Here is a 21,086-nt window from a genome sequence, read left to right on the forward strand (position 1 = left end):
GGGGATCTTGTTTTCAATCCCAGAACATTTATGGTCTTTCTTGGATGACCTTTTCAAATAAGAAATAGAAAGATGCATGCCTTTGCTATTTGTGTGTGGTCGAGAGAGAACAGAATCTCCCATGTAATCAAGAATTGTGACAATGCAGGGATTTCAATTACACATGGGGTTTTACTTAAATTCAAGTGAACCCAAGCCTCTGCAGATATCTGGGCTCAAGTTGGGAGGTTTAGCAGCTGGAGGCTGGCTGGATACATACAATAGGGCAAAGAACTTGCAATATATGAAGAAGCAATGGACTGTGGCATCTGTATGGACCTCTCTCAATATGGACTCATAGGAAACAGGTAGGCATGCTATATTTTATGAAAATGACTTATGTTGGTTTTTTTTTACTCTTTTACTTTGGGATTCTCCATACTGGGAAAATTATCACATCTGGTTTGTCCAGGACAACTCATATATTATATCTAGAACACACACACATGCACAACCAGCAATGCAGCTAGCGTGACTTTGAAGTTACATTAATAGCTATTGAATCTCTGTTATTCCCCAAAAGGCAAAAAAGCAAACTACACAGTATCAAACCAACTCTTATATATAAAAGCAAGCAAATGCAAAGCATTACAAATCTCAGAAGAAAATCTCAGTCTTTCATTACAAGGATTGAATCCTTTAGATACAAATATATCTTCTGGTTTTGCTTTCTTTCTCGAAGTTTGGGGAGATTGTCTTCCTCTGGTGGTATAAACATTAGGATCGGGGCAGTATGACATTAGTGTACTTATAGGTATTATAGTAATAAATGACCCTATTGTGAAGATATCAGATCTCATGTGCATTGCCTGGAGAGCAAAGTCTACAGTGAGTTGCTCACTGAGCAGATAAGCTCACCTCCTATGTTAATGATGCCCAAAGGCCATTATAGGGGTGAGAAAACCTGACTATCAGCTGAGATAAATAATAAGAAACAGATGCTATTGATAAATCAAATTTCTGTGGCAAGGTCTACATATTTCAGAATACTTAGTATCCAAGACCCACCACTGTTCTGTCACCACATCTACAAGAAAATGTGGACCTTCTCCCTCCCCACAAAAAACAAAGTGGCAATTAAAACAAACAAGGGAAATAATCTTAAACCTGGTGACCTGTTTTCTGATCATGTTGTGCCACAGAAGGGTACTCACATTACTTAGACTGTTATTTGCTTAGTTGTTTCCCTCTTGTTTTTTTTTTGTTTTGAAAAACCCCTTTTCACTCAAAGTTTTATAAGAGTTCATCATGCCTCTTATATGAAACTTAAATATAACTCTTATGACTCCCACATTATGTTGTTAAATTCCTAGGATGTTTGCCACTGTGTATGAATGCCACAAAATGTAATTCTTAGAAAAAAGGACATACACAGAAAAATTGCACAAGGTTATGCAAGCTACAATCGTATACTCTGAACAACTTTATCCTCTGGAAAACTGCGGTGGCAACTGGGCGATAGTGAAACTCCCAGTTGCTACCCTTTTAGTCCCCAATCAGGAACTAAATAAAGATGTGCTATCTCTCTTTCTCCCCATCCTGCCTTATATGTCACTGTTTATGGGAAGTCTTCATTGCTTCAAGCACTGTTCAATCAAAGAATGGAATTACTCCATTTGTGGGCTTCTATACTGGCTTATATTACAAAATATGAATAATAAACAGCAAAGTAAAACATAGTTTTGATCATTACTATACTTATGTACATATGTATGTGTGTGCATGTATAAAATTGTTTTTCTCACCTCTGTTTGTACCATGGCTGGCCGCTGCGTCCTTAACATTTTGACAGTCTGGAAAATATCTACAACACCTTCATATCTCATTCTTTCCAACACAATGCTTAGGGTTATGAACACTCCAGTCCTTCCAACACCCGCACTGTTGCATTAAGAAAGAAACAAACAAAAAAAGAAAAAAGCAAGAAAGCATAATTTAGTTGATGGCTAAACGGTGGATGCAATATACCATATGTATACATACCTTTGAAGTTCCATATATAATTTGAACATGTAAATCACATTCTTGCAAGGTGACCATTTTCTGCTAACCCAACTAGTAATTGCAACTGAAATGCTGAATATGATTTGAAGAATCTCAGTTTTTGATTAGGAGTAGATAATGAAAAACTAGGAGACCTTTATCAACTGATATTATTGAAAATCATAAAACAAAACAAAACCATACAACTGTAAATACAACTGATAGCAGAAGAACTACTTTTAGTTAAAAGATGACACACAGATCTGTATATTGGAATTATTTTGAGAAAGCACTTCTTCTAGTATCTATTAAAAGATTAACATTAGTGGATGTTGGGCAGCTTTTCCAAATTACCATATCACGCTCCTGGTCTAACTGTATAACAAAATGGCTAATAATTCAAAAATATTGCTAACTGAAAACACATGTTACAATCTGATGGGATAACATCATGGAATGTTGGCATTAAAATAATGCTTTAAGGTTATCACTGTTTATTTTAAATTGAAAGAAAGTGAAAGCAGGATTTTGCCATGTTTGCCTCAAACCAGTCCACATCAATAGCTGAAATAAAATAAGGAACAAATGTTAAGATTCCTTTTTACTCTTTTTCTTACAAGAAATGTATTAAGGGGGATAGGAATAAATTATATAAATAGATTTATTGTAGATTTGTTTTTTTGAACTGTACAAATAAACTAGGAAAGCACTATTGCTATAGGTGGTTTTCAAGCTAATGATTTTCTATATCTATCTATCTATCTATCTATCTATCTATCTATCTATCTATCTATCTATCTATCTATCTATCCATCCATCCATCCATCCATCCATCCATCCATCCATCCATCCATCCATCCATCATATCTATCTATTTATCTCTACCTATCTGATGATTATGTACCATGAATTATCAGTACGTGTTTACTCTTAGTGATCACACAGATTTTCAGCAGGATGGTCTATCCCCAACCTGGTCCTCTAAGTTTTCCAATGGGGTACCCACTGATGCTGTAATTGAGTCCATCCAGCTTGCTGCTGGTTGTCCTTCTTTTCCTGTCATCTTTCCCACAGACACTCACACATGCTATTTGAAGAAATGTGAGTGCAAATTGAACAAATGGGTTCCCCATCCTAGGCAGGAACAGTACGTACAAGCATGTTGGAGACAGTGACACATCCACATACATGAGGTAAAAAGCTGGGACTCTATGGTGCACTTTATAATTTGGGATACTACTAATACAACTTGCCACTGGAATATATGCTATTAATTTATCTTTTCAAGTGTTAACCAAGTAGGATCAGCACTTATCTTTTACTCCCTCAAAAGATGATTTTACAGAGCTAATCCTTTAATCTTAGTATCTGATTCATAAGTCTGCTGTTCTTTTTGGAAGGATGCAAAAATGAATTTTCTGCATACCACTCACTTCTAATCCATGCTAGCTTGCTCTGTATTTCTCTCATGAACTCTCGTCAATTCTTTAGACTATTAGCTTTCCCCTCCATGTACAGAAGGCACAGATATGTTCTCACCTGAATCAACATTTTTGAACAAATCATGGGGGCAGTTATTCCCTCCATGAGTGCAGAATTACATATTTTGTAAATACCCAGAAAGAGTTTATCTTTATTCTGCAGTTGCTGATAATCTCTGTGGCTGTTTCTGTCCAGGTTTTATTGGATTTTATACAGCTGATAATATTTTATCTTCTACTTTTGTTCCTGCATAGCTTTTCACAAAGACTGAATATCAGAGTTTTATAGTCAATAGGGAAGAGCCCAGCTGCAGAACTTGCAGAACTGGAAAATGGGGGTTTCGTTGTATAAATCTTGCAGTTCTTTGCATTAGGCTGCACACACTTTTACTGAATACATCATTATCAAATTAAAACATTATTTTCTTGAAATCCATAAAGAAAATTGATTAAATAAACACAGAAGATTATGATAACCTTTATTACAGTCACTGAGCAGTCCGAAACTGAAAGATATTCTTAACTATCCTCTGGAGATTTTATTTAAAATCCCATTTATATTCAAGAAAACAATGGATAATTATTTCTCTAGGTTTACTAGAGGAAATAAAGTCCAGAGGTAATTGTCACCTGCTCAACCCTTTGCTCCAGACAGGATTTATAGGAATATTAGCAGCAGCATTTCTGACATATGGGTGTCTGGGTTCTGGATAAATATCTCCAACAGAAGAAAATCCATTTTCTCATGGAACTACTAGATCTACTGCATGGGCCAAATGTGCTGTTTATTGTCATACTTCTAGAAGTAGATGGGGAACTGAAACTGTCAGATAATGGTTTGAATAAGGTCACACTGTCAGTTCATTGCTAACATGACATTTGAACCACCTTGCATTTGCTTCCCCGTGCCTGTATTTCTACTTTTGCACGCTATTGCCATCATCAAACCTGTTGTCATTTTAATGAGACAATATTTAGCATCCACGTTTCTTTCTCTTACCTACAGTGAACCGAAATCGGCCCATCTTGTCCAAACTGCTCTTTTGTTTTATGAACTTGGCCGATGAAATCTATAAACCCTTCTCCCGATTTTGGCACTCCTTGTTCAGGCCAGTCAGTGAACTGGAATTGCCTCACTGTTCGGGACTGGCCATCCTTGAATGAAAGGCAGACATATCAGATGGGAAAGTGCAGCAGCAGAAAACAAGATATTTAAAATTCTTATTTAGATTTTGAACAATAAATTGACAAGAAAAGTGACCTGCAATAAAACAAAGATGCCTTTCCTGCAATCTAACTGCAGTCATGATGAAGTTTGCCTTTTGCTCCTTTTTTGCCATTAACAGAACCACAATGACACAAGAGTGCAATTTCATTAACCACAGTGATACTCACATTATTCTCTGCACTGGAGAGGATGTTTCTGACATTTAAATCCTGGAAAAACGAAGTCTAAGGACAGGGAAACTGGCCTGGAGGAAACTTTGATTTTGTAGCAATGCCAACAAACTCAAAAACATCTTTGTCTGCTGGTCACTACTGAGTCCTCCTTGGCACCCTTTTAAATGTGTTCCTCTGTTGGCCTAGCCAAGGCATTTGCATGTTTGCTTCTGCTGTGGAAAGCATTCTTTCGTTCCTAGAGTGTGTTCATGCTAATTTTTTTCTGCTCTGGTGCATCCACATAGCATCTATCTCTCTATCAAAGCAGCATGAAAATGACAGTGAAGCCAGCCTAAAATATACTCCAATATTCTTATTCAAGCAATTGCTGAAATAATTCCAGTTCTGGACCCACATAGTAAACCAAGATATGAAAAATCTTCTTTGCAGGCACACAAGAGAAACAAAGTGAACTCATATAATTCGAGCTAGCCCTGTAAATTAACATTGTTATTTGCTTGCAGATATCTATCTACAGTAATAATTTGAGTCATTTTGATCGTGTAAAGAAAGTATAAAAGGATACCAACTTCCTTCTTCCAGCTTACAGAAGCCTTAGTATATGGCTTCTTGGAGGCAATTCAAATTTGCCACAAGTGAGTGGTTCTTTATAGCCTGGTCTTTTGATTAGTATTGTAAATCATGAGTACAGTTCATAATAGTGGCCTTTGTGACATGGACACCTGCCTAATTAGGGCTGTCTTTACATGTCTCACTTCCTAACCATCCACAGGGCTGCTATAATTTTTGATCTCCATAAAATCAATTAAGTGACCCAGCAATATGAACTCGATCATATCAAAATGAAGACATCAAGTCCCTTATAATTTGTAGCATTATCTTGAAAAAAGTAATGGTTATAGTTAATTGCAGCAAGAGAACAGATTATGTATCAAAGGATTTGATCAACCTGCCTCAACTGCTGTGCTGACTTGTCTTCGCATATTGTCAGACTATCGAAACTGACATTTAATAGAAATGACACAAATTGAACTATTGCTGTTAACTTTCATGCCTTCTGGATATCTTCTACATTCTGAATGCATCTACTTTCTTGCCATGGTAGGAGAATCAGCAAATGCCATGTCACTGTGCCTGTAAGCTATAATTGAGGCATGGTGCATGAGAGGAGGAGGGGAAAACTACTGCTAGATGCCAATTGCTTAAAATGGCACTTTCTGCAGAATGAAACCAATGAAGAATCTCAGTGATGATGGGAATTCCAATAAAGCAGATTGGAAGCTGGAGGCAAGGGAAAAAAAAAAGATTCTTCTACCAAAGCATTCAGTGATGATTGCCTTGACACGGAGGTGAATATAACTTGCCTCAAATAGAAAAGCAACACAAAAATGATACCTTGCACTTCATGTCATTATCATTCAAATTCTGCAGTATGTTATTCAGCAACAATGTGTGCATGGAAAGGGAGCCATTATGATCTCTGTAATCAGTAGAGCCCAATGAAAAATGAGAAGTGTGGGTTACTCTGATACAAACTTATAATTGTTTGGTCCTATCTACATCATAAAGTCCATTATTCACCTGGTAGCAGTTCACTTAGGATAACTTTTCAGTTCATTAAAAGTGCTTGGTTAAATGGTACACCAAAGGATTTGGGACTAGTGTATAATACAAATGGCCAAATCCATCCAAAGTTATTGCACTGAAGTACAAACCCAACTTATATTATAACAATGTGCCACATCAGCTAAAAAGTTTAAGGACACAGTGCACTAATGACTGCAGATTAAAGACATTTGATTCTTGTGAATAATTTAGGACAATTTGGTGGGCAATTTAATATCTACCATCTTCTGAGAAATTCTCATACCTCAAAAAGCCAGAGTAACAATCTATCCATCTTTAATTACTTACATGCTTTTAAAACTTGTGTGGTGCCAGTAAATTAGCGCAAGTGCATAAGAAATTGACATTGTTAAATTTACATCCTGAAATTTAATGAGATGCTAACTTTTAGTAGTCACCAAGCAAATGCCAAGATTATATTAATTAATTTGGATGAGATCCTCAAGAACTATAGAGGAGTTTAGTTCTACCTGACTCTTTGACTTATGAGGCCACGTCATCAACAGAAAAATAACTGCAAATTATTGCTATGTTAATAGCAATATTGACAACATGCACATATACCTGATTCTCTTTAACAAGTAGCCTGATAAACTAGGAGGTTATTTGAAATTTAGTTCAAATTTTGGTTTGGATTGGTTTGGCCAACCAAATGCCTTGGGAGAGGCTATGCACATGACAGAAAGTGCTTTACTATTAAAATGTTGTGTGCAGCTACTCCAGTTCACAGATCCTGACAGCTTAGAAGGAATCTTAGTTGTAAAGACATGGGAAGTTATGTCTAAATTTTCCCCCCAAATACAGACTGCATCACAGGGTTAATACAGAGGTCCACCTTAGATGGAGCTATTTTCACAATGGCATTATATTCTTCAGCTATCATTTCTCGAGAAAGAACTGACAATTCAGTTTTATGGGAATGCTGTTGCTATTTGTAACACATGTACAAACCAGAATAATGATCCCAACCATGATGTACTGCTTTTCTTCTGCATATATTTGGAAAGGATATGTTGATCCTTTATGTTTATGCAGAACTTTGTGTATCTCATGACTGCGCTAGACAAATAGTGAAGTCTATCCTCAATCCCTAGCTCTAGGATGGCAAGGAGACTGACTGAATAATTCTTGTTGGGAAAATCTACAAAGTTAGAATGTGACAGAAAAAAATTTCTGAAGGTTGGGAAAGGTATTATCATCATGTACTTCACCCAGACTTGAAGGTGCAGAATAATTATGTAACAATGGTTAATTTCACTTTTCTTACCACAGAATTTTGGTTACTTGCTTTAGCATAAAATTAATGTGTGAAATATGCATTTTGCAATGGCCCCTTCTGGAGGTGCAACTTTCTGGATAAAGACACCTGTGGTAGGATGTGAGACACTTTCATTCAAAACTTTGATCTGGAGATGATTCAGTTAAATCATCCCCTTCGAACTGAATCTTCATATTGAAAGCCTTCAAATTACTTTTGCAATTCAGTGGTCTTTGGCACATGCACACCTACATGTTCATCAACTGCAGATAACTAAATTTGCATACTCCGACATGTTAATACCTTTGTAGAATACCTTTTAATATGGTCTGGACCATTCAGTGAAATATTGCTCCTGTCGCAGTTAGTGCCCCAAATGCAATACTTTACATTTTCCCAAATGAGCCAAGTCGAAGGAAAATAGAGGGTTATATTCTACAAAGTACAGATATTAAATCAGGTTAAATTTGTTTTTAACTGGATAGTCACATCCTGAGTTCTGCTGAGAACTTTCTTCTCAATTTATACAGATAACATGCTCCATAAGAATCATGTTCTGATGTGATCCTTACTACTGATTTGAGGAATGTGATAAGTAGATCTGCATGACTTGATTTTTTAAGTCAGAAAGTATACACAAAGGTAAACAAATGTAATGGCATCAGGATTTGCCCTGCTGAACCTTGCTGAGTTTTCACAATGTGGTCATGCCAAGAGCTGCCTGCAATGTCAGGGGTGTCCATTGACCATATCCTGCTTTATATGGCGTGTTGAGGGCTGTGGTCCAAAATGGATGGGAACACTGCATATTTTGGGAAGGAGCTTTAGGAATTTGAAGGAGTAAAACGGGTGTCTTAATTGGCTGCAGGTCTTCAGTCACCCACTTCATCCATTAAACCCCTTAAAAATAATACCAAATTTGGGCCCTACTCTGGAGGGCTGTCACAAAAGGGAGGCTGAAGGCCACACCTGGACCCCAAACGGCACTTTTTCCACTCCTGAATTAAGTCTTAATTATTAAAGCTTTCCACAAACTTTATGAACATATACTAAAAGCCCACAAAGTAGTTTTATCAACAATTAATTCTCTTGTAGTAGTTCTCTAAAATGTTAGTGTAATGGACAATGTAGTAATAACACTTTATATTCATGTAACACCTTTCAGGTGATCAGAATGACTCTCATGTATAATTTCAGTAACAAAAGACACTCAAATATTTGGCATTAATAGTGTATGTCTGTCACTGCAAACTTCCATTGCAGCTGCGGCTACAAAATATGTAATCACCATTTTCAAAAGCTTGTAATGGGATGTGTGTCCAAAGGATTGATTTCATTATATTTTCAGGGCAATTAGGACTGCAACCTTTTAAAAAAAAAAGCTAATTTAAACACTTTTAATGACCATTTATTTTAGTGAGAGAATGAAGCAGATGCCAGGTTCCAGCACTAAGAAAAATATATCTGAGCTTGATTAAACTCATTTATCTGGGACCTTATTCTACAATAGCCACCTATATGAAAATCTCTCCCACTGAAATGAAAAGACTTCAAAGGCTTGACTTTGGCTAGGGTATTGTGCCTCTTACTCCTTTTGCCAACCAAAACTCTATTCTCTAAGCTTGAAATGGTGGCTGCATGAATCTCTCATGTGGCTGCCTTCTTTGGGTCTCTACAATCAACTTTAACAATAATAGTAAGAGATTTTTTGAGGCAAGGAAACTGTAGAATTTGAGGATGCTAAGTTGGATTTTAAATGGGAAGTCATTTTTGTCCCTTGTAAGCAGAATACTCTGCTAAGTTTCTCTAATCATCATTATTGCTACAGGGCTTCCAAAGATAGAGAAGGGTAAGGATTTATCCTGCCATCAAGTGTGAAGTATTACACACAAATCACAGCTTGAAAATGGCTAGAGCAGGGTCTATAAAAATGTTTATATACAGTTAATCTTATATCAGCAATGAACCTCTGACTTAGCCTTTCAGATAAGAAACGTAAAATGAAAATTAGCCAGTTGGGGTCATGGCTGTGTAGCTCTTCTCTGCAGACAGATTAGAAAGCTGAGGAATAAGCTATGCCAAGAATCAAATTATAATGTGCAAAGCTTGTCAAGCTTCCCTTAAGAATGCTATTTGCTCTGCAGTTTTTAAATCACACCACATTAACCTTCAAGCTCACACGACCTAAGGGCCGTTGCTGAACAGTTACATCTTTGCAGTCTTGGATGAAGATTCCTAAAAAAGTATTGAAAAATAAGCCCCACTGGGGGAGCAATGAAAAGGATGAATAGTAGCTAGGTCTTTTAATCAGTCAACTTCTTTCCACACCAAAACATTATATATATTTTTTCACACTGTTTGCTGATCAAATATTATGAATGAGAATAATTCACTTTCTGAAAATATATTTTAGTGTTTTGGAAATTGCTGAACTGCCTAGAGCTGAATACTGACCATTTAACAGCATTAACTGTATGGCCTGAGCTCAGAAAGCTACCAGTCCTTCCTTTATAGTCAATTGTGGCAGTGCTGCATTATTTTTATGGCATCCCAGGGCCTTTGGCTTCTGAAATGAAGCAGTGGTCTAATTTATTCCCCTCATCTGAGACTTCAGTGCTTCAGTATGTCTAGTTCTCCTTATCTCATTCATCTAAGTGTCTGACACAAGTAGTGAGATTCCTTCATATGTATCTGGATAGAATTGAAAAAAAATATACTGAAAAAGATGAAAGACCTATGGGCTAAAATGGTACAAAACTAATCCTGGGGGTCTACTTTCCTTAAAGAATCAGCATCTTGATTCACAGCTTTGGGATGCTATTGGACCCATCACTGTCTGGTGAACTGCAGATAATAGCTGTGACCTGGCAGTGCCTTTTACAAGCTTCTTTCTGCTTGTAAATCATCTACAACTATCTGGAGGACGATGTACAATGGGCTCAGTTGTTTCCTCCAAAGTGCATTTCTGAAATACCCTCTGCATTGGACTGCCTTCAAAGATGAACTGAAAGTACAGCTGGTATCAACTGAATCACATAGATGCTGATGAATGTCAAGAACTCCAAATACTTAATACCGCACAGGCTGCAATAGCTTTTAACTGTCCGAAACTCTAAATGACTTGGAACCAGGTTATTGGAAGGATAACTTTCACTCATGTAATACTGCCAATAGATTAAAATTGATCTCAGTAGTCACTCTCCCATATATAATGTTAAAACTATCCAGGCTGGTATGCACACAAAATAGGTTGCTCTCAGTGGGGATCCCAAAAATATGGAGTCGCTTTCGTGTCAATTTTTGCTTCACCTATAGTTTATTGTCCTCTCTCCAGTATTGCTTTTGACCAACATCTGACTTAACTTATGCACTAAAATGAGAACAGTTTCAATTTTGCTAATGTGGCTTTTTAAACTTATTTCTATATGGCTTTATAAGGACGTTGCTTTAAAAATACTTTGAAAAAGTAATATGAAAGAGAGGGAGTAAATGCATTTCCTTGACAATACCTTGTCAGCTTCTTTGAGATGAACATAAAATGGGGGCCCATGTTCAACCAACCAACCTCCCTCCCTTCCAATATGCCAGTTTCCAGGGCTGGCATGATTCTTCCCCTGTCCCAGAGTGATCTGGCAAAACTAGGGAATGCCTCCTGCTTTCTGTGTTGTCTAGATGGAACATTTACGAGGCTGCAGTTCTAATGATATATAGCTAGGTTACTGACAGTGTGTGTGTGGGGGGGGGATCCTAAGAATATTTCCATTCCTATGGGGGTGAAGATATTCACTGATCAGATACTGGGACACAAATGTTAGTTGCTAGACACATTAGAAAGTACAGTTAGTGAAAAGCAAAACAAACATGCATCACTACAAAATGTAAGGCATTCATAACATGTTGTCTTACCCGGGCATCTGTGACCTTGAATTCTCTTAGGATGTACTGTGGCATATTATACTCTGCCATTGGATCGACCACAAAGTATTGATATCTGGCTGAGCGCTCTGCTGGCCAATACTGGTGGCATTTTTCCTGTAAAAGCAAAACATTTCAATTATTTCTGTCCAACCCTATCTTCCAAGGAGGTACCTTTGTTCTCTAGAAAAGACAGCTTTAAGACAGTTATGAGATCTGAAGACTTGTCATATCAAAGTTTCATGGTGTTCTGTTTCTCAAATAGATTCTTCTGTGAAGACCTCAGACACCATGTTTCTCCCTAGCTCTCCAAAAGTTTAAACAGCTTTCTCAATGTTATATTTATTTAAGGAATTAAGAAAGATAATTGTTTATTAGCACTTTTCTGAGCATACCTGCCCTCCTTTTGCTTTTTAATGGGCTTCTTTCCAGTTCAGGTGAAAATATAATCTGTTTGTTTTCTTGACAAATAATTCTTTATCCATGCAATTACTTGGAACACAACAATCAAATGAACAATGGGCAGAAATGATCAAGTAAATGCAATCTACTATTTTATTAACTTTTAGGTTTGGGGTTACAAAAAAGAATGAGGTATCTCTGTGTATAAATCCTAGTACTTCTTCTTGAAAAGTGAATCTGTTGACACATCATCCGCAGTCCATCTGTCAAATGTTACTAATTCTGGTGTGAAATATGTTTCCTATGATTTCTATTATTTGAGATGAATTTCTGATTTGCCTTTTCAAAATTCATCTGCACTGAGTGCTTGGGATGATGTTCAGGAAATAATCTGGAAAGTACTCTTAACATATGTTCACATCAAACATCTGGAAGCAATACAGCTTTTAGAAGTACTACTAGCTATGCTACCAAACCCCCTGAAAACACTATTTGTACACATGTTGGCTTGATTTATTTGTTGATGTGTGAATGATTGTTGTTATTTCTTCTTAATACCTACTTGGAGATGCTGATTCTCAAAGTCTTGATGATTTTACATGTAACTGGTGTCCAAACAAAATAAGTACATAAATAAAGATATCAGCTACTATGATACTTCAAAAGACAGCAGTTCTATCTCAATTTCAATGAAGAGCAGAATAAGGAGGTAGTATTTCAGAACAAGAACCTGGGACAGAATATGATCGTGAATTCAAGATTCCACAATATGTTTGTTATAGGAAAGCAAATATTTGGCTGAAGGCAAATATTTGCACGTGCAAAACAATTCTTCCTGGAAATACCTGCGTATAGCAAAGAAAAGTTAGAACTGCCTTTTGATGATGAATCTGAATAGCACTGCTAACTCATGTGGGAATGCTGGACAATCATATTTAATGGTTTCAAACAGACACTGGCTGCAGTGGGAAGAATGTGACAAAAAATAGATGGAGCTGTATCATGCCTGTCTGAGGCTAGGGTTTTGTTTTGTCTTGGTTTGGGGTGAAGGTAAATTTGTATTTTTTAGAACTGAATTAAGCCTAGGTAGCCCACCACTGTCATATTCTTTAATGCTGTTATCAGCTAAATTCTACTGAGCTCATCAAGTATGCCAGATTATATAGATCAATCGTCAGTGTCTTGGTCCTTCCACTCTATACAAAAATTTGGTCGAGAGCCATTAATGGTACAGTATTTGGAGTACGCAAACATTCAGTGACTTACCTCATAACCTGTACAACCTGTTACAAAAATACATCTTTAAATCCTTAAAGACGACCAGAAACTAACATGTTACCTCAACTTCTAAGAGTTTTGGGGTCTAAAATGGATCCTATAAACTTTCCTGGAAAATGATGTGACATTACTTAGTTTAAAAGCATGCTCACCTACCCAGGAAAAAAAAAGTAAGCAGGCATAGAAAGACATGTCCTGCAGGGGGCCATGGAAGAAGAGGAGAGCATTCTGGTAAATCAGTGCTATGTAGCATCAATGCTATGTCCCCCACAACAGCCTTTATAAGCTTGTCAACCAGGGGCATCTGTAGGGTGGGTCAAACATCACACATAAAAGGGTGGAGCTTTGCTTGCATGGGAGTGGCTTCCATCTTGACTATTTTTACTGTTCCGGTGGATACCTCATTGCTAACAGCTCTTCTGACCATTCCTGCTGGCTGCTGCTCTTAAATGCCAGGTCAGTTTGTAATAAGGCCTCCCACATCTGCAATTTGATCGTGGATGAGAGGGATGACCTGGCATGTATTACTGAGACCTGCCTGGGCCTGGAAGGGGAAGTGGCCCTTTTGGAGATATGCCTGGCTAGGTTTTGAGTGTGGCATTACCTGGGGCAGGAGTGGCAGTGTGGTGGTTGTCAACTGAGAATCGCTTACAGCTTTCAGGGGCACTGCCCCGCAGGTCACCGGATGTGAGACCCTGTTCATTAGGTTGGGCTCTAGGGAGCAGGTGGAATTGTTGCTGTTGTACCAGCCTCCCTGCCGCACAGCAACCTCCCTGCCTGAGCTCCTTGACTCCATCTCTGGGTTGGCTGAGGAGTTCTCAATGCTTATGGTCTTGGGGGACTTCAATTTGCCTTCCCTGGGAGTGGGGTCTGAGGTGGCTCAGGAATTCATGGCCATGACAGCCATGGACCTATCCCAGGACAACCACAGCCCGACATGGGACAGCAGTCACACACCAGATCTGGTGTTCCTCTTGGAGCAGTGGCTATGTGATCTGCAACTGGGGGAGCTTTTGGTGTCCCCCTTATCATGGTCAGATCATGTCCTGATTACCATAGGATTCTCTGGCATCACTATCCACTGCTGGGAGGCAGGACCCATTAGATTGGTCCATCCCCAGTGACTGAAGGACCCAAAGGGGTTTCAGAGGGAGCTGGGGGTTGTTCCTGCTGGTCTGCTGCATGGTCCATCCAAAGCCTTGGTTGCTGCTTGGAATAAAGGGGAGGCCGAGGCCTTGGATCAGATTGCACCTATGTGACCTCTCCCTTCTTGGGGATCCCGCCACTCTTCATGGTTTAGGAGAAGCTGAGGGAGATGAAATGAGAGAAGAGATGTCTAGAGTGATGCTGGTGCTCAGCTAAGGATGAACCTGACCAAACATGGGTTAGGGCCGCAATTAAGGCCTACCTCATGGTGGTAAGGGCGGCAAAGCGGCAATACTTCTCTGCCCTTATTGTGTTTACAGACTGTTGCCCCATAGCCCTGTTTTGGGTAAAATGAGCCCTCTTGGGTAAAGGGGGCCTGGGAAACCTTTTGCAGGGACATGTGGAAGAATTTGCTTGCATCTGTCAGACAAAATTGCTCAGATTCCCTCGCAGTTGGACACTGGCCTTGCCGCAGGTCGGGAGGAGATGCCTAGGGTGGAGTCTTGTCTGATTATCTGGGTACGGTTTGAACTACTGGACGTGAGGAACTGGACAGGGTCCTTAGGACTGTAAGATCAGCCACCTGCTCCTTAGATCCATGCCCCTCCTGGTTTGGGAAAGCAGCCCAGGGGGTGTTGTGTGAGGGGGTTCTAGCAATGGTGAATTCTTCCTTGAGTGAGGGTTGTTCCTTTATCTCTTAAGGAGGCCTTGGTTTGCCCCTTCCTCAAGAAGCCATTGCTGGACCCCACGAAACTGGACAATTTTCATCCAGTACCCAACCTTCCCCTTTTGGGGAAGGTGATCAAGAAGGTGGTTGTGCAACAGCTTCAGAGGACCTTGGATTAAGTGGATTATCTGGAGCCTTTTCAGTCAGGATTCAGACCTGGGTTTAGAACAGAAATGGCATTGGTCACGCTTTTAGATGATCTCTGGTGTGGGCAGGATGGTGGCTATGTGTCCATCCTTGTCTTACTTGACCTCTCGGTGGCTTTCAGTACCATCAACCATGGTATCCTTCTGGATAGACTTAGAGGATTGGGAGTGGGCAGCATAGCATTTTGCTGGTTCACCTTTCTCTGGGGTCGATTCCAGTCAGTAGTGATCAGGGAAGAGAGATCCCATCTTTGGCTCCTACTGTGTGGGGTGCTGCAGGGGCCAGTGCTCTCTCCTCTCCTATTCAACATCTACATGAGACCACTGGGTGAGGTATCATCAGTATGCTGATAATCAGTATGCTGATGATCGCCAATTATACATCTCTGCCCCTGGCGAATTAAGTGATGATGTTGACAACTTATCCTGGTGTCTGGAAGTAATGAGGGCTGGATGGGGAACAACAGACTTCAACTGAACCTTGGCAAGAGTGACTGGCTTTGGGTTTTGAGGCCCACCAGTTCTAGGACAATACCATCTTTGGTGATGGATGGAGTTATACTGCCCCTAACAGAACCTGTGCACAATCTGGGGGTCCTCCTGGACTCACAAATCCTGCTCAATGAGCATGTGGCAGTCATGTCTAGGAGGGTCTTTGCACAACTTTGTATTGTGCACCAGTTGCACCTGTTTCTAGATCAAGAGGCCCTACTCACAGTCACTCATGCCCTGATCACCTCCTGGCTGGACTACTGCAATGGGGCTGCCCTTGAAGGGTATCCGGAAACTTCAGCTGGCGTAAACCTCAGCAGCACAAGCAGTTATGTGTGTTTCTGGTAGAGCACACATTACATCTCTCCTTCGTGAGCTGCATTGGCTACCAGTTTTTTTCTGGGTCCAATTCAAGGTACTGATGATGACCTTTAAAGCCCTTCATGGCTTGGGACTGGGTTATTTGAGAGACCGCCTCTCCCCAATTTTGCCCATCCTACCAGATCCAGCAGGGAGGGCATGTTATGGGTTCCATTGTCTAGGGAGCTACATTTGGCAGGCACTAGGCGGCAGGCCTTTTCTGCTGTGGTGCCTGCGTTGTGGAATCTTCTCCCCCTTGAGGTGAGGTTGGCCTCATCACATCTGAGCTTCTCAAGACCTGGTTATGACAGCAGGCCTGGGGACCTCAGGGAACAGGTGAACTTGTGAGGTGGCTCCATTATTGTTAGCTTCCCATCTATTTTTTTTATTAGCTCTGTTTTTATAGTTTTTAATGTTTTTTAATAATTAAAAATGATAATGGTTTTAGGTATTTATTGTTTTAGCTTGTTGTATGCTGCCCAGAGTAGCTTGTTTCATGAGATGGGCAGCTATATAAATTAGACAAACCAACAAACCAACAAGCACATTCCATGTTCACTTTACCAGGCCAAGGAAGGTTGGAAAGTTCAATGCTAGGACTTATGAAGGGCTAGCTGGCCATGTTGTCTCTTATCAAGCTGTGTCTCAATAACAAAATACCCCTGAATATCTTAGACTGCAAGGCTGAATGTACCTTTCCTCAAAAGTACTCTCTGCACAAGAAGTGAGCTATCCTTTTATCCTGACATGCTAATTTTCTGTGCATAGTAACATTCGCTAAAGTGAACCTTAATTGGCAGTCTGACTGACAAAGTGCGGTCATGACCCTACTTTTGCACCCCATCTGCTGTTTGTGAGAATGAAGGACTAAGCGTCTGTTGCCGTGTGTGAATTAAACGTCTACCTCAGACTATACCGGTACTTCCCTGTAGCTGCATTGCAGAAGATCTGCAGTGGAGAGCAAGCTATTTTGAAAGGAAATTCATCAAACATAAATGATGACAACTCTCTGAATGACACAGACAGCTTATATCTGTATGAAAACACGGCGGCTGCCTAAATCCACCTGCAAACAAATCCGCCATTGTCCCTGCCCAGGTGTAAAATGAGGCCTGAGCAAGCTTCTTTTTCATTTTGTTTAGTAATAATTACTGCCTGCATTCATCGAAACAGATCCAATAGAAGAAGCTGGAAGAACTGCTTGTTCTTCCTACATTAACATAATTTTTGACATTCTTTTTCCAGAATGTGACAAAAAACTTACTCTGCCCATTTCTCGTAGCTTAGTAAGCATGACTACGATGGTTGAATTGTGCTCCCAAAGCATTCTCCAGAAATCTTCTGTTGTTTCTGCCAAAGGTCCCTGTGTAGCTACATAGGCTTTTTGTTGCCTAAATTTAAAATGCAAGAATTAATATTTATCCATCAAATGAAGGAAGGCTCTCTTGCTGCCTATAAACATTCTGGTGCAATATCATTCCAAGAAACATATGGCTGTAAATTATTGATTGTAAGAATATTAAAAGATATTAAATGTTATTTAATCCAACTATAGCATTCTTTTATTTTATGAAGTTTGTGTAAGAAATTGTTCTGTTAATATTGTGATTTATGCTTTTATCTTATTTAAATTTTAATGCAACTCTAATAGCTCAATTTTGTGTGTCGCAAAAAGCACTTAGGAAACACTTAGTGGTATAGTTCCATTTTTACACTGAAGGCTGACTGTCACACACTCTATTGAGCGTATGACTTATAGCTCCAAAGCAATTCTTTGTTAACTCTTTCCGTGATTCGAGAACCTCAGCAAAAGTCCTGAACGCAGGTCACAAAGATGGAAATGGGACAAGCTAGGTTATGCTTGGAAGATGGCTAAAACAAACGAGCACACTGTTTTCTCCGCAAGAGAATGTTATTACCCACCCCCCAACATCTGATCCACATATTCAATAGTTACATAATATCTTAGATAACCATCTACTGAATTTATTAAGTAATTTGCTTTCTGTTTTACACGCAACATTCTGGGACTGGGATCTGAGTAACATGAAACTTCCATAGATTATTATTTCAACTTACAATTACAGGAAAATCCATATGTTATGCTATGATTCTCAGAAGGAGACATGTGCTGGCAAAGCAAACAGCAATATGAGCTACTTCTATGTGGTTAGAGATCAGGCACTGCTGAAAGTTATCAGAAAGAACTATAGTACTGGACAGAGAATCTGAAGAGACCCAAAATGACACTTGCATAATGGCAAAGTATATTCATGATCACTAGCACATATGTAATTAATACAAAAACTAGTCCTTTACTAAGTACCTGTATCCATCGATAAAACTGGCATTGATATAATCAGAGCCTTCTACCCCTCTGATGGGTTGCAAACATATCCTTGTGGATTCATATGGCATAATATTAACAAGGCGATTTTTAAATTTATTACATGGAAGATTGGCACTGATAAATCTTGAAGTATGGGCTTTAGAGCTGGCTAGCCGCTGTAAAAAAGACAAAGAAGACTTTGGGATTGCTTTCAATAATAAAAAAATGGGACAGCATTTTTTTATAAATACATATTAGAACAGGTTCTATATGGTATCCCACCAGGTACGAGTTAGATCTTCTAGATAAATCTGTAAAAGCAAATACTTTCATCCTAAAACAGTTTGAAATCCAGCCTGTCCTTTTTCCCCAATGCAAAATGTAACACTATAAAAATGTGGAGAATGCTGTAGATGAAGTACCTTAAATTCCAATTCCATTCCTGTGACATTCTCTCCTGCTTCTATCTGTGTCAGCTTCTGAATATATGCATACAGGTTTCTGGCTGGCACTTCGGTATTTCCACATGTCACTGCTTCAAGCAGTGCATCATGGATAAAGATGTATTGGTCCTCCGTTTGAACCATGTAATTTCTCTGGGCTCTCATTAGAGTTACATGGCCATAAATATCTACAGTCTTTTCATGTTTTATTCTCTCTAGCATGGCATCTATTACAATGAAACAGCCGGTCCTGCCAACTCCAGCACTGGAATAAAAAAGAAAGAAACCAACTCAGAAATGCATATAAAGATTGAGAACATTTTAACTCAAGATACAGCTTGTCATACTGTCATGGCAACCACCACCACCACCACCAAGGCAGTTCAGCAGCAAAGGCTGCAATTTAAGGTCCCCTTTCCAGTTACTTCAGAAATGTGGAAAATGATTTCTCATTATAAGATGCTCATTCTTCCCAGTCCCGGTCAGGCATTTGCATGAGGGCCTGGAATTGTGTATGTGACTGACATTGTCCTGGATTCTACCTGCACCCCAGTTCTCCCTGTTCTCTTGGCGAGGTCTGAAAACAACCATAACAATGGGACTCTTGACTGTATTTCCCATGATCATGGACCCTAATAAAGTCCTCACTGAAATGCAAGTACTGGTAGTCCTCATTTAGCAACTGCCTTGTTTAGCAGCCATTCATAGTTATGATGGTGATGAAAAATAACTTTGCGACCAGTCCTTGTATTTACGACCTTCACAGGTCTGTAAAGCAAAGGAAAGCTGAAGTAAGATCGTAAACACAGTCACAATTTCACTTAGCAACTGCTTTGCTTAACGACTGAGTTGCTGGTCCCAAGTATGGTTGCTAAATGAGGACTATTTGTACACTCTTCCCACTTTAACACTCTGAGATTGGGGATAGAAAGTAGTGGGGGCTGCTAGGTGGAATGTACAGATTTAGGATGGAACAACTCTCTGTATACACAGCCCCATCCTGAAATCAATTTTAGCTTCTAACATCTTTAGGCACACACCCTGAACAGGACACAAGATTTCAATAGTCATTTGAATTATCAGATGAATGAAACGCAATACAATCTTGTCATAGGGAAGCAGCTGCCAGGCTAGTCTTCAAATGGCAGTATGTCTGTCGGTCCTTCCCACATCACACTGAGAAATCATGAAATGAATCTTGGACTGTGATTTTTATAATGAATTTCCCAAGAACATATCAATGTTAGACAATTATATTTCATGCCTTGTAACTATATTGTGTACAATTATATTGTATGAGAGATGCAACCTGAATAATTTGTCCAGGCAGTGTACATTTTGCATTGTTTTAACTGCATGAACTATTTCTGTTTATTCCAACTCAATGTTACTGCAACAATATAATCATTCTTATTAGCCATCTTCTTGAACAGCTACTTAAAGTTTTAATGTTCGTTCCAGTCCTGGAACATATCTCAATGAAAATGCGGCTTAGAAATAAACTGATGTTATACAAAAATGTTTTAGGGAGAAAGTGCCAAACAGGATGCGTTCAGTGGGATACGAAAACTCTTCTGGTTCTGAAATAAAGTAATAGGGAAGAAATCACATTCTGTGGCCATCAGAATGTTTGGAAACTGCAGATCTTAACAAACACTAAAGATTCAGAGACTGAAAATGAAAGCTGCTGGGGACAGATTGGGGCAGTTTGCAGAATCAAAATTTAATAACTTGACAGTAAATTCCTGAGCAAATGCTTTATCCATTTACCCTCTAAAACATCTTTATTATCAAGATTTATAAGATTCTGTGCTGCAGCACCATATGAATGCCATAAACATTTGACTGTCTAACAGTATGATTGAAAGATCCTTACTGTGGGCTTTTTTCCCTGCATCTCACAGAAAAGCCTTGTTTAGCACTGGACCCTGTTCTGTTTTCTGTTTCATAGTGAGCATATTTTTCTTAATATCATGCATTACAGGTTTTATTACAATCTGATGTCCTAAATAAATATTAGAGAAATTCAAAGAAGAGATGCATACTACTGATAGTTTTCT

At 39.1% G+C, this 21,086-nt stretch overlaps 1 protein-coding gene across 12 annotated transcripts in view; it reads right to left on the reverse strand.

Annotated features, from left to right (window-relative positions):
* Window positions 1–21,086, reverse strand: part of PTPRD (protein tyrosine phosphatase receptor type D) — a 428,647-nt gene that overhangs the window by 6,084 nt on the left and 401,477 nt on the right. For all 12 annotated transcript variants that reach the window (XM_088130360.1, XM_088130356.1, XM_088130355.1 and 9 more), the window contains 6 exons: window positions 19,006–19,291; window positions 18,581–18,759; window positions 17,519–17,645; window positions 11,695–11,820; window positions 4,504–4,658; window positions 1,785–1,920 (listed from right to left, as the gene is read on the reverse strand). In XM_088130360.1, the coding sequence (XP_087986486.1) occupies window positions 1,785–1,920; window positions 4,504–4,658; window positions 11,695–11,820; window positions 17,519–17,645; window positions 18,581–18,759; window positions 19,006–19,291 (1,009 nt within the window). The remainder of the gene's footprint in view (window positions 1–1,784; window positions 1,921–4,503; window positions 4,659–11,694; window positions 11,821–17,518; window positions 17,646–18,580; window positions 18,760–19,005; window positions 19,292–21,086) is intronic.

This window comes from Python bivittatus, unplaced genomic scaffold, assembly GCF_059951505.1.
Source record: "Python bivittatus isolate LINGU-HERP-01145 unplaced genomic scaffold, Pbiv_v1 ctg000850_np1212, whole genome shotgun sequence".
Lineage (NCBI taxonomy): Eukaryota > Metazoa > Chordata > Lepidosauria > Squamata > Pythonidae > Python > Python bivittatus.